This window comes from Chionomys nivalis, chromosome 10 (genome assembly GCF_950005125.1).
Source record: "Chionomys nivalis chromosome 10, mChiNiv1.1, whole genome shotgun sequence".
NCBI classification, from domain to species: Eukaryota; Metazoa; Chordata; class Mammalia; order Rodentia; family Cricetidae; genus Chionomys; species Chionomys nivalis.
This window is the reverse complement of record NC_080095.1, coordinates 44,212,732-44,226,490: the sequence shown is the minus strand read 5'-3', so window position 1 is coordinate 44,226,490 and position 13,759 is coordinate 44,212,732. Positions and strand designations below refer to the sequence as shown.

The 13,759-nt window shown below is 51.3% G+C and overlaps 1 protein-coding gene across 1 annotated transcript in view; it reads left to right on the top strand.

The window, feature by feature from the left end:
- Galnt16 (polypeptide N-acetylgalactosaminyltransferase 16) overlaps positions 1–13,759 on the top strand; it is an 85,351-nt gene that overhangs the window by 47,213 nt on the left and 24,379 nt on the right. Inside the window, exons 2-5 of the mRNA XM_057782474.1 lie at positions 6,758–6,915; positions 10,640–10,738; positions 11,298–11,365; positions 12,696–12,761. Coding sequence (XP_057638457.1) covers positions 6,758–6,915; positions 10,640–10,738; positions 11,298–11,365; positions 12,696–12,761 — 391 coding nt within the window. The remainder of the gene's footprint in view (positions 1–6,757; positions 6,916–10,639; positions 10,739–11,297; positions 11,366–12,695; positions 12,762–13,759) is intronic.

Sequence of the window (13,759 nt, the reverse complement as noted above, 5' to 3'; positions counted from 1 at the left end):
GTTCTCAGGCTCATCTAGGTTCAGGAATAGCCCAGAGGCACAGTGAAGCTTCATGCTGGGCTCTGAGGATGGATGGTCATCTCTCCAGCCCCATTCCTGTTATTGAGTGGGTGTGTTGTGACCTGGCCATGTGGCTGTACCTCTGTGGGCCTTGCTTTCCTCCTCTGTAAAGTATGGGTGAGAAGAGAACATATTTTAGAGACGCATTTGGAAATGGAAATAAGTACCTAATAGAGCTTCAGCTTCATGGCATGTCCCCAGTGTATCTCCCTCCCTGTCGAAGAGGTCCTATAGCCCTCCCACCACTGGGCTGCAGTGCTGGTAGCTAAGAGGATAAGGCAAGGTTTTGATACCCTTTGTAGATGCAGGAATGCTTTAGCCAAGCTGAACAAAATGACCAAGAGGTTATACCACAAACTAAACCGTCTCACCACGAATCTCAGCAGAAACCACTCTTAGAATCTCGCTATTCCCAGACAGCCTTAGAGCTGCCCATAGGGTGGAATGTAAAGAGCTGGGGAGCCTGTTGCATCTGATCAGGAGCTGTCTACTGTCATGGCCTGATGCCATGTTCCAGCTTTGTGCAGAGAATCCCATTTGACTCAGGTGACTGAAGGAATGTAGTGCCCCCCCTGCCCCCGGCTTTCTCGGTGAAATCACCAGAACCATTGGAATGCGTTACAGATGCTGTAAAGCTACAAGGCCGGCAGCACCTTGGAAGAGCAATAGGAAATGCAGGCTAAGAAATGTCATCAGAGGAGCCTTGGTAGATAAGTGATCTTGAATCTCCTCTCTGTAGGGAGGTGGAAGTGACTTAAAGCAGTAAGTCTCCATAGTAATTAGGCTCAAGCTTGGTTGCCTGTTGACTCTGCAGGTGGTGAAGTTCTAGAACAATCCAAATAGTGGCCAAGAACTAGAAACTCAAAGTGAGGCTTTGCTGAGAAGTGGTGAGGGTGGCTGCAAGGAGATGGCCCCTACGGCCTCCACAGAGATACAATCCCAGGATTTTAGTAGCTTGTGACAGTCCCTCATTGTTAGCTATCCATGGAAAGCCACGGCTAAGGTTCTGTGGAGCACACCAGAACATGTGGATGGCTCCAGAGTCCTGTGGTCTGTAGTACAGCCTTGGCATCGGGCTTTTTAAATCTTCCTGGATGCTTCTGGGGCGAAGTTGAGGTTCCGAACCACTGGTAAAAATAGCAGGTAAGGTAGTTAATTACAGCAGTAATGATTATTGCAATGTGCATGCCAGGTCCTGTGCTAAATGCATTATATATTCATTTCTTTTAATCCCCAGAATTCCCATTTTCCAGATGAAGCGCTCTCCAATGAGGCACGTTAATCTCCAAGATCAGACAGCAGCAGGCGCTAGCACGCCATTTCAGGGTCATCAGGTCCTAGGAGGCCACGTTGGCCTCCAGTGTATTCATAGCTTCCGAGGCAACGCAGGATAGAAGATGGGACCAATCTGGGTCAGGCCGCCTGTACCCAGCTCCTGGTCTTCTGCCACCAAAGCATGTCATCTGATTGGATGAGAGCAGTGGCAGCTGTCAGGGAAACCCGGGGGACCCGTCCCAGGCCTTGAGCAACAGAGTTGTTGAATGTTGTGCTTAGCAATTCTGGTAATAAATGGCAGTCTTTCTTCTTGGGTCAGAGGATCAGATGGGATTTGCCTCTTGGGGGTCACACAGAGAGAGCAGGAATTGCATTTTGTTCGCCAGGTGTTTTTGGTTTAGAGCAGACTCGGGGGTCATTGAAACAGGGCCACAGCATTTTAATATGTAGTTTCATTGAAATTTACTGAAAGGGAAACCCAGCAGGTGCCTGTTTCACTGGTAGTAAAAGGAAATGGGACAGCAATTGTTTAAAGGGGGTTCAAGTTGTTTACATTTAAGAGGGAGAGGTCTGTGTCTGTTTGAAGGGAAAGTTTACCCGGCTCTGCTTGAGAGCTGAACTGTTTTTGATGAAAATGACACAGAAAATAGTTCCTTCTTGTTTTAAGCCTCCCCTTTGCTGTTGCTTTCCTAATTTTAGCAGCAGGAAGCAATAAGCAAATCTTGATGGGAAAAGATTGAAGTGAGTGAAGCAAGCTTAATCAAAGGGATGGAGAGAGGGGAAAGCACTCCAAGATGAGGGATCCCCCCCCCCCCGCTTGCTCCCCAACACAGCTACTATTTCAACGTAAGCAGTTTCGTGCGATTGACCTTATTGAGTGAGGAAGTGCTGGGTTTGGCATTCCATAAAAGAACAAAGACCGAAGAAAGGGGCGGTTGCTTACACTTCGGGCAAGAACCCTCTGCCAGGGGCTGGAGGGCAGTGAGAAACTCATCAGCCCATCACTCAGCCTTCATTCCTCACCATGGCAACACAAAAGGGTGTCTAGTGAGGTCCATATGGAAGCTTCATCTTGAAAGCTGAACACTGTCTTGCCTGCTAGGGAATGCTAGGATTGCTCTGTCTAGTCTTGACTGCCGTCACTGGCCCAGATACTGAGACCAGCCAGGTATCTCGGGATAGACAGCTGCACACTGTCATGGATATCAGTGGCTCCTTTGCTGGGTTTGGGATTTTACGTTATTTTTTTTCCTTTTAGAGGTGGTTTTTCTGTTCATCGAAGGGACTGAAGGGCTGCTACCAATGAACTCTTGGTTACTAGACCAGGACAGCCAATTCAGACTAACTAGAGGGAGGGCTGGAAGGGAGAAGGAATGAATATGCTGAGAGCTCGTCGTGTAGAAGATCTCAAGGAAGGCTCTGTCTGGTCTAGATGGAGTCAAACGACCAGTCCTGAACCAATGAATACACCATGTACCTAGGAGTGAAGTCATAGACGGCCTAACCCAAAGGCCTGTGCTTCTTCCTGTATGAACACTGGGGTGTCGGGACAGGGACAGTGGGTCACGGCCTGGCCAACAAAATGGGGAAGAAAACTATAAAGCTGTCAGAGCTACCCTGTTGCCTGCTTGCCTAAAGTGTACTATTTGTTCAGATGTGGGGTGAAGTGCCAGAGAGATGGGTTCAATATCATTTCTCATTTGTTTGTTCTTTAGCCATTGTCTTAATGTGCACCACTGTGGACTTTAGGTTCCAGCATTAAACAGAGCGGGCAATCTGAGACTGAGACCAACCCGAGACATCCAAGACAGAGGTCTAAATCAGACTACAGAGCAGGTGGTGGCACCAGGATGACCCTGGATTTGTAGCTTGGCAGACAGAGATGGGAGTGCCTGTCTCTGCTACAGGGAACACAGGGAAGTGTGCAGAGAATGAAGAAAGCGGGGACTTACGAAGAGGCACAGAACATGACAGGGCTCGAATGTCTCAAGATCAAAGGTAAAAGCAGGAGTCTGAGAGCCCCAAGGAAATGAGTTCTAGTCTGGGCTGCTGAACAGGAGTTAGACAGCAGAGGTTGCAGGGCTGGGGTGGTATCTACACGGCAGCTGGGGTGGTCTGAGGGGAGGAAAGTGAAGCCGTAGGAGATCATGATGCTGCCGTGAGCCACATCCTGCCGTCCTCAGTGTTCCTTTATTTGCTTGGTTCAGGGACTGCTGGGGCAGCAGAGACCTGAGGAGGAGTAGGCCTGTGTTCTGTGACTCCCTTCTTTGCAATTTGTCTCTCAGGATGCAGATCTGTCCTAAACCCTGGTCCAGAGGAAGCTGAGTGAGGCTGAGAGAAGACTTCTCTCGCCCAGCGGTGGTGGCTGGTGGCACCTTTAATCCCAGCACTCAGGAGGCAGAGGCGGAGCTCTGCATTTGAGACCAGCCTGGTCTACAGAGCTAGTTCCAGGACAGACTCCAAAACTACAGAGAAACCCTCTCTTGAACACCCCCACCCCTCCAAAAAAGAAGAAAGAAAGAAAAGAAGGCTTTTCTGAGGAACACACTGAGACTGACTTGGTTTTGATGGCCTGGGAGAGTTCTCTCTAGAGTGCTTTAACCTCACTAGACATTCTTCCAGAACATTCTGTGAGGCCTGAAGGAGGCTTTGGGTGCACCGTGGGAAGGCAGCTGACAAGGAGCAATCTCAGAAGTGTCCTTCCCACTTCTGGGCACATGGCCGTGCTCTGGGGAACGAGTGAGTGAGTGAGTGTGTAGGTTCCAACATTCGTCAGCTTAAGCCCAGGGTCCCGAGGCCTTGCACCATTAGGAGGGTGCGGGTAGGCACCTGGCTCCCAGGCAGTGTTGAATGAGCAGTGGACAAGCCCAGGGTCAGGCTCAGAGGTTTCCTAAGCTCACAGAGTGGCCAAAAGTCCTCAATAAACAAGCAGGGTAACCCCCCCCCCCCCCCCCCGCCAACCTTCAGGATAATGAGGTGATATACACTCCCTCTGGGAGTTTGCAAAACTCTTCCCTCTGCGGTTTTTCTTTAATTTTAGCTCCTCAGCCATGAGCTAGCGGCTTCTTTCCATTCCCCTGCTGCTGCACCATCATTGTCCCAGGTGAGAAGGACACAATGCCACCGCCTTCCCATTCTCACTCTCAGAGCTGGGGGTGGGTTGGATGTTTCTAGCAACTCGGGGCTCAAGCTGGAGCACTCCTTTCCCTCCCTCACCCTCCCTCCGCTTTTCCTCCTTTCTTCACTGAAATGGATTTTGAGCCCACAGGGGCACTGCCACTTCTCTTCATTTCCTGGCATGGCACTGACTCAGAATATTAGAATGTCACGGCCACAGCTGTGTCACCTCTGAGCATGCACCCTAAGCAGCTGAACCCAGCTTGGGACAAGGCCTGGAGGAAACCAGATTACCTCTCGGGCCCCTAGGCTCCCCAGCAGGCCCCTAGGATAAGAGGCCACTGGGGAACATGGTAGTACCAAGGGGTGGCAGCACTTAGGAACTAGGGGCTTCCAGATCTTTTAGAAGTCCTTCAAGGGAGGTTGAGGGCAAGCTGTCAAGGAGCATAGAAACCTTGATGAAAGACCCCAGCGTCACTCTGCAGAATAGTTCCCCTTGCTACAGGTCCCACTGCTATACTGGGAACCACCCTTTTAGAATAAGATGGCTCCACCCCTCACCATGGGCACGTTAGAGCTGGCCCCTATGGCACAGGCCTAGAGGAGCTGGCTCTGCCCCTCGAGGGCCTGAGGGTGCTGCGGTCCTAGTGGCCCAGACCAACCGGCTCAGCTACCACTTAGACCCACATCCTGGGTCTTGGGTTGGCCCACCCTAGCATCTACCCCGTCTGTGACCCTGTTGGAGCGCGGGAAGGGGCTGGTCCTGTGGAATGATAGCAGCATGATCTCCATGACTCGGGGCAACAACAGGATGTCCAGGAGGAGTTTCAGTGAGGGTCCAGGGATGATGGTGTCCCAGAGACCAGAGGCCTTGAATCAGACCAATGGCTCATTGCGATGAATATTTTGTGGGTGGGGCTGATTGGACAAAAGGCTCTACAGCATGACACACCTCACTCCTGATGCCACGAGGATGAGTGAAGAGGTGTTAGAAAGGCGAGGAGCAGGGTGGTTTTTTTGGTCGTTGTTTGTTTGTTTGTATTTTAATTAATTTGAGGGGTATACTGCAGGGGTGAGGGGTAGACATGGAGGGGCTGGAAAGTGAGCGGGGTTGTGCTGCACGGTGTAAAATTCCCAAAGAATCAGTAAAGAATTGTGTTAAAAAAATAATAAAACAAGGCATGCGTTCGTGTCTTCTTTGGATCTGTGAATGGACAATTCTTGTTCTTTTCTGTTCCCTCCATCATACCAGGGCCGTTGGTTGGGCAGAAGATTTAGTTGGGATGTAGTCACAGTTGGTAGTGTCTTAGCTCTGCAGTTTGGTTCAAATAATGAGATGTCAGAATGCATGAATCCATCCATTCATCTCTGATGTGTCTTCCCCTGTGTCCAGGGACTCTGGTACCCAGGGTAGGGTGTGGTGAGGGAGTATGAAGCTGGTTCATCAGTTATCCCTCTCCATCTAGCACTCAGCACCTGTGGGCCCAGTGCATCAGACACGGGGCCGCTGAAGCAGCCAGCAGAAGTCCCAGAGACGCTCCGGCACTGTGTTAATACATTTGGTCCTGCTGGCTTGGGGCATTGGCATGTGATGGCTTGCTCCATGTGAATGGGAACGCTGTGTAGTAGCTTGTCCAAGCTCTGGCTCTTCTCCACGGGCAGCCTGGATGTGCCTAACCCAGAGCCAGACTCAAGTGCTTTCTCAAGAGACAGTCCATCAGCAAAGTACCCTCTCCAGTTTCCAGTCTCCTTGGGAGACCTCACCCCAGGCAGCTGATTCACTCTGGGAAATACCCTCTCCATATCCAGCAGAGAGCATTGGCTTTAGAACTAGGGCCGGTTTGCGTTGCTAAGGAGATAGTTCAGCTCTTAGTATGCCCGCTGCATGAAGCTTGAAGACCTTAAATCAGATTCCCAGAACCATAGTTAGAAGAAGCAGCAGCTGGGTATAGTGGTATGTGTGTGTAACCCCAGTGCAGGAGGCAGGGACAAGCTGAAGCTCACTGGCCAACCATGGAGCCAAATTGGTGAGTTTCAGATCAATGTCTCAAAAACAACCCAGTGTCATCTTGTGGCCTCCACACACTTGGGCACATGCAGAACAGCCAGTGCTCACACCCCCTCCAAAACCAAGAATGGCTATTTTGAATCCAGATTTATAATTTACTAGTTCTCTAAGGGAGGGGGTAAGAGATGAGAGGGCCCAGCTGGCACACTCCTGGCATGTCCTGACTGTATCTTCCCCCATTTACTACCGGTGGAACCCTCCTGCCTGGGTCCTCTCTGATGCTGACCTTTGTCGCAGGTGACAGGAACACCCTCCAAAGGTTTTGATGAGAAGGCATACCTGTCAGTCAGGCAGCTGAAGCCGGGAGAGGACCCATACAGACAACATGCCTTCAACCAGCTGGAGAGTGACAAGCTGAGCCCAGACCGGCCCATCCGGGACACTCGCCATTACAGGTATGGCATCTGCTGTGTGGACAGGAAGGGAAAGCTGAGAAAAAAAAAAAAGATCAGTGTTGTTTGGCTCGGTTTTTATTTTATTTGTGTGTATGTTTTATTGTTTTTCCTTACATTTATTTATTTTATTCATGTGTCTCTGTGTGTGTGAGCATGCACACACGCAAATCATGTGTATTTTACAAATATGGAAGACAGCCTCATTCTCCACCTAGTGACTTAGACATTCAATAGACCTCACCCTCAGTATGCTCCTGCCCTCTGGGTTTCAATGGGAAGGTCAAGAGAACCCCCAGTTGAAGCCACAAGGGCCCCTCGGTCCCTCAGTCAGGCATCCCAGCAAGGGTAGCCTGCTAGGGAACTTCAAGAGAGTCCGAGGAAGTAAGCTGCATAGCTGAAGCGGGGTCTCCAGCCCTGCTCCCTTTAACGGTGAGAGGCTGTAGCTGCCCCATCTCTTTCTTGCCTTCCCCCCACTGTTGGGAGCAGTGAACCCTCAGATCCTGAATTTCTTGTAAATAACTTGTTTTCCTCTGCTCTGAAACAGCCTGCAGCTGCTCTGAGACCCTCAGGAGTTCCTGATGGCAGGAGAGTGGTGGGTTTGGCTGGGGCGTGGCTATCAGTTAAGGATCCCTATATAAGCTGACCCTGGACACAATAAAGGGGGCATTCTGGCATCAAGGATGACCCGTGTCTCTGTCTCTCTCTGTCTGTGAGTCTTTGTGTGTTTCAATCTCCAGCCCCTTGCCCAGTTCACAAACTGTATGGTAGCGCATAGAGCGCAGACGGGCGTGGTGCGCTACACTCCACCCCAGCAGTCCCTGAAAATATAGTCTGGTCTTGTGCCTTAGTCTTATGTGGGAGGTGGGCAAGGTTCTAGACCAGGGTCCATGAGGTTTCTCCCCAGTCCCCTGCTCAAGTGTGCCTGGACCCCGGCTAGGCAGCAGCCCTCTTGCTGGGTTCAGTCCCATATATCCCATCCAGACTGTGTGTTGCAGCCACTTCTCCACTTCCTGCCGTTGCCTTCAGAAACATTCTGTTCCTTTCTCAGAAACCCTGTCCCTCGTGCCTGGCCTCATTTACCCTCCAGTTAGTATGGAATGTTCCTGTGTCTTCCTTCCTTCTTTTCCTTTTCTTTGTGTGCATGGGGGGATGGAGCAAGACAAGGTTTTACACTGTAGCACAGGCTGGCCTGGGAAATCACTGTATGTACCCCAGGCTAGCCCTGAACTCACAACTCTCTCCCTGCCTCAGCTCTCAAGTGCTGAGCAAACATTCACAGGTCCTTTCCTGTCAGTCCTTTGTCAGTAAGCCTGGGGGCAACTTCCCCTCTCTCCACTGCAGGGAACCATAGGCTCATGTGCTGTAGACCGCCTTGACGGGTTACTTTGTCTAGGGTGTGTAACCCGCCTGGCTGGTCAGTTATTCCAGGGTCACGGAGAGGCACCACCTGAAAGACATAGGCTGATAAGGGGAAGGAGGCTAGGCAGATTTGTCGAAGCCTCCCTTTATTAGAGTCATGGTTACAGCTTATATAGCCCTTGGATGAGGAGCTTGGGGGGCTGGGGCACGGGATCTTGCCACGTGGTCTATGCCCGTCACGTAGGCCAAGAGGTTACAATCGGTCAGGTCACGATTCCTTGGTCAGGAAGTCACAAGTTGACACACCTAGTTCTCTAGATAGTTTGGAATGTGAGGCAGGTTCCGTTAACAGATAGCTCTCTATTAACAGTTAATTTGGGTGTGGGATAGGCTTTGTCAATAAAACTATTCTCAATACAATTGAGAAGTAGAGCTCTCTGCAAAACTCCTCATGGCGGTGCTTCCTGTAAATTTTGGGGGGACATGGCTCCTGACAATGTGCTGCTCTTTAAGGCCTTTGGTGGACATCCCTACTCACGGCTAACCTAGTCCTCAGGCCTTTTGGGAATCTATGTCTTGACCGCCATCTCTGCCCACCTTCCCCACTTCACCCCACCTTGACCTTCTCAGTCACGGTTCACTGAGAAGCTAAAAGGCTTCAGAATGGTGCCGGAGCTATTCACATCAGGGCAGTGGTAGGTTGCTGAGGTACCTTGTGCTGCTGCTGGGCCCTCTCAGAGGGATGAGGTGATACCCGATGTGTATGCGCACATGTATTCGTGTGCAGAGGGAGTGGAGGAGGAGCTAGCCTGGTCGATCAGTGTGCTGGTGCACACCCTGCCTTCCCAGGCTCCAGCTTCTGCTGGACTCCATGCTGCAGGCTAGATCCTGGTCCTGGCCTCTGTCTAGGATGCTGTTGTCAAGGGAAACAAAGAGTGGGAAACTGCACAAGACTGACTTGTTGGGACCATGAGAAAACCTCCACCAATGTAGACATGGGCAGCCTCTTGAACAACTCCTGGTTCCTGGGAATTGGGCAGCCCTACCCACCGTCTAAATCCCAGGAGAATGTGAGTGTGTGGGAGGTTCATGTCTGCCTCCAGACAAGTGTAGGAGGTTTGCCTCCTGCAAAGAGAGAAAAATGCTGTTATCCAGTTTCTCTCCTTAGACATGTGATGGCTGGGGACAAGGACCGAGAACTGGAGCCCAGGTGTGTATTCCAAGGCTAGGCACCAAGAGGAGGCTTTCCAGCTAATCAAGCTTGGGTCAGTTCCCAGATCTTCGCCCCTTCGGGAGCAGCCTGGCTTCTGGGGGCAGAGAACGCCCCTCCCCCACAACCCTTTCAAAGAGAGATATTTTAAAGCTCTTCAGGGTTGTTCCCTGAGGTCTCACTCCAAGGAGACTCCCTGCCTGTCTGACCCGGCCTCTCTGCAGGGCAGGATCTGGGCCTGGGAATTCAGGCTGTGAGCAACTGTCAGTGGAGTGAGTGCTGTAATGAAAAAATAGTCATTGCTGGGGCTGTCTGGAGCGATTGTAATAAAGAACATCGCTTAGGAAAACCAGTGGAGGCGGCTGCCTTCCAGCGGTTTGCAGCCCGGAATGAATACATTTACAGACACGATAGGGAGGAAGGGCGACAGGAATGGAGCTTTTTAATTCCCCTGGCTGAGGAACGGGAGTCAGGGGTCCAAAGATAGGGTACTGTAGGTGGGGGAGCCCAGGGCTGCTGAGGAGGGAGCAGAGTAGCAGGGACTGCCCTTGGTGTCTTCTGGGAAGCCGCTTAGCCTGCAGGTTTGCCCCTGCCTGATGGCTCTTGCAGGGCTGTTAGTGCTACAGAGATCCAGAGAGTGGAGAGTGGGAGGGAAGTCCCTCTACTCCCACCCTGCAGGCAGAGTGGGAAGAATTCCTGGCCGTATACCAGAGCTGGGAGACAGGAAGGAGAAAAACACCAGGGTGTGAGAAGGCGAAAGGAAAATGGTTTTCTCCCCCGACCACCTTGTCCTCGTACCCTACCCCATCAGTGGCATTGCTATTTGGCTCCTGTATTCTGGGATCTACACCTAAACCTGATCCCTCCCCAAAAGGCTTTAGATCTTTGGTGAAGAACCCCCCCCCCGACTTGGGATGCTCCCCCTCAATCTGCTGCTTCCTTCCTGGACCCCAGGCTGGGCAGCATGTAGGTGCTGAGTCCACGTGGGATGGAGCATCATGTCGTGGGAGGCGGGCTGTCTCCTCCACCTTATAGAGCTGTCCCAGGGCACAGCCAAGTGGATGTAGAAAAGCACTGAGCTGCCTAAGCGTGCTCCCTGTCGTCGTGTCCCCCCCCCCTCCCCGCTTGCCTCTGACTCCCTTGCCCTCTTCCCAGCTGCCCATCCTTGACCTATTCCTCGGACCTGCCAGCCACCAGCGTCATCATCACCTTCCACAACGAGGCTCGCTCCACACTCCTGCGCACAGTGAAGAGGTAAGACCCTCCGCGGCTCTGCCCCATGAGGTCTCAGGTGGCTCGTGAAGTTTCTGACTAAACAGGTCCTTGTTGCTAGGGATGGTCTGCAGACACCCGGGGAACCAGTGAGCATTGGGAGGGTAGGTCTTGTCCTTCTGAGAAGCTGGGCCTGGTGAATGTTCTGGGAGACCCCAGAAGTCAACAACAGGCAAACCCAAGGTCAAGCAAGGGTAGACATTTCAGCAATCTCTTGAGTGGAGGGAGACAGCGATGGCCATGAGGTTTTAGAAAGGTGAGTATCAGCACAGCAGGTACTTGTTACAGACTCAGAGAGACATGCCCCTTCTGCCATCAGTCTAAGCTTGAGCTTGTAGGCAAGTTCAGCCTGCCCCGATCTCACTTCCCCAATAAACTTAGATGAAAATGGGACTTGGGAAAGAGTGCCCAGTGGCATTTCTTGGAGATATGAGGCTTAGACATCCTTGGGGGCCAGCAGGAGGCCCCATGGTGGGAGAGGCTTTTACAGGGACGTGTAAGAGAGACTGACTCCACTGTTCTGTTCCCACTGCCGCTCCAGTGTTCTGAACCGAACTCCTGCCCACTTGATCCAGGAAATCATTTTAGTGGACGACTTCAGTTCAGATCGTAAGTGTTTGTCTTCCTTTGGTGTGCCGCTCCACACCCCGTCCTCTCTGTCCCCCAAAATGCTGAGATGAGCTCTCTGCAGCCATCCTGGTCCTCTCACACTGACCTCTGTCAAGAAGGGACTCTTTGGTCTTTTCTAAGATGTTTCCCATCCTAGCACACAACAAAGGGCAAGAGTAACATTGTTTAAATACACACTCGTGACGGGCAGTGGTGGCGCATGCCTTTAATTCTAGCACTCGTAAGGCAGAGGCAGGAGGATCTCTGTGAGGGCAAGGCCTGCTTGGTCTCCAAGGACTAGTTCCAGGTCAGCTAGGACTGTTACACAGAAAAACCCCATCTCAAAAAAACTAAACAAACAAACAAAAGATACACTCATGATAGGACATTAAAAAATAAAACAAACAAACAAAAAACCTGACCCAGTGGGGCTGAGGGATGCCTTGGTAGATAAAGCGCTCGCTGTTTAAGCCTGAGTACCTGAGTTTAGAGATGAAGCGCCCATGTAAAAAGCCAAGCACCAGAGTGCACATCTGTCACTTAGTGCTCAGGAGAATGAGACGGGTGGGTGGTAGGTGCCTCACTGGCCGGACAGTCTACAAAACTGTGAGTTCCAAGTTCAGTGAAAAAGCCTCTCTCAGAAAATAAGGTCAAGGACAAAAAGGAAGACATCTGAGAACTCCATGCCTACACACGTGGGCAAGTGGACTTCCACAGACACACACACACAGAGACAGAGATACACAAACACACAGTCACACAGACACACTCAGAGATACAGACGTAGACACATACACACATACACACACCGAGACACAGAGACAGCAGGCATACACATACACACAGAGAGACACAGAGAGACATAGATACACACACACAGACATAGAGATACACAGACACAAGGTCACAAAACACACTCAGAGACACAGATATAGACACATACACATACATACACCAAGACACAGAGACACAGACACACAGATGAGAGACATAGATACACACATAAAGACACAGATAGGCACACACCTATGCACACAGACACACAGAGAGACATAGATATGCGTGCAAGCGTGCGTGAGCGTGCATACACACACACAAACCTGGGACAGTATCCACAGCATCCTTCACAATTACGACTTCCATAGGAAGAAGAGTCCCTTAAATATGGCAGGTGCTCTCTGGTACCCGCTGGGCTAGAATTAGGTTCATAGACACTCACCTGCTCCTCACCTGGCCGAGGAGTGGGGACAGGGCTATCCTTCAGCCATGACGCCGGTATGATCTGATGCCTGTATTTAAATGCGCTTGCCTTACTCCCCTTTACCCTCAGCTGAAGACTGTTTGCTTCTGACCAGGATCCCCAAGGTCAAGTGCCTTCGCAATGACAGGCGGGAAGGTGAGTGCTGAATACGGGTTCCTACCCTGGAACTATGTCATGGTGGTCTCCCCACTCCCACTGGGCACTGTGCTATCCTAAATGCTGCCTTGGTTGTCTCTTCTGAGAAATGGGGCAGTAGCTGGCACTCTCCTGCCTTACAAGGCTGCTGTCGGGATGAACAAGAGCCTTGTGGTAGAAGGCCCTGGGAAAGCCAAAGGGAAGGAAAAGGGCATGACCGATCAAAGGGTGTTTTGGAGCATCTGTGATGGCACAGTATAGTGTCCAGCCATCTAGGGGACACAAGAGAAGTCCCAAGCACAGTTGCTGTCCTCAGAGTGTTTAGCGTGTGCCCAGGGGATCAGAATGAGCCTCACCAGGGGCCGGTTATACTTCTGTGAAGAGTGGGAAGGAGGAGAGGGAGCAGGTTGAGTAGGAGGGATGTCTGTGGAGGAGTAGCAGGCACGGCATGAGACAGATGATGGCGAGCAAGGGAGGAAGGACATGGCAGGCCGAGCACTCTGCAGTCAGAGGCAGGAGCTGACAGGTACACATTGATGCTAGCAGCGCCTCTTCCCCAGAGGGCTGCAGGCATTGACTTTGCTGATGCTCTCAACGTAGTCGTGACAGCCATTGTCCCTGTTCTGCCTGCAGAGAGCTGAGATACCATAATTGCCAAAGGTGGTGAATAGAGGAGCCGGGATTCCAGCCTGTGACATACTCGGAGGCCGGTCTTTTAGTCACCCTCTAGGTGTTCTTCCTTCCTGTGAGAACTCACACCTGGTCAACAGGGGCTGTAGACAGTGGGTTGAGATGAAAGAGGACCTTGAAAAGCCAGAACACCCTTAGAATTGATAAGGCAGATAGCCACAGAGGTTTTGAGTGAGAGAAATACGTGATAGCTATTACAGAAGAAAAGCCATTTCAGCCTAGGAGCCATAAGGACATTGGAGAGTGGAACCTTCACACTGTCTCTCCAACCACTGTACAACAGGGACTATCAGGCTTGGGGACATGTT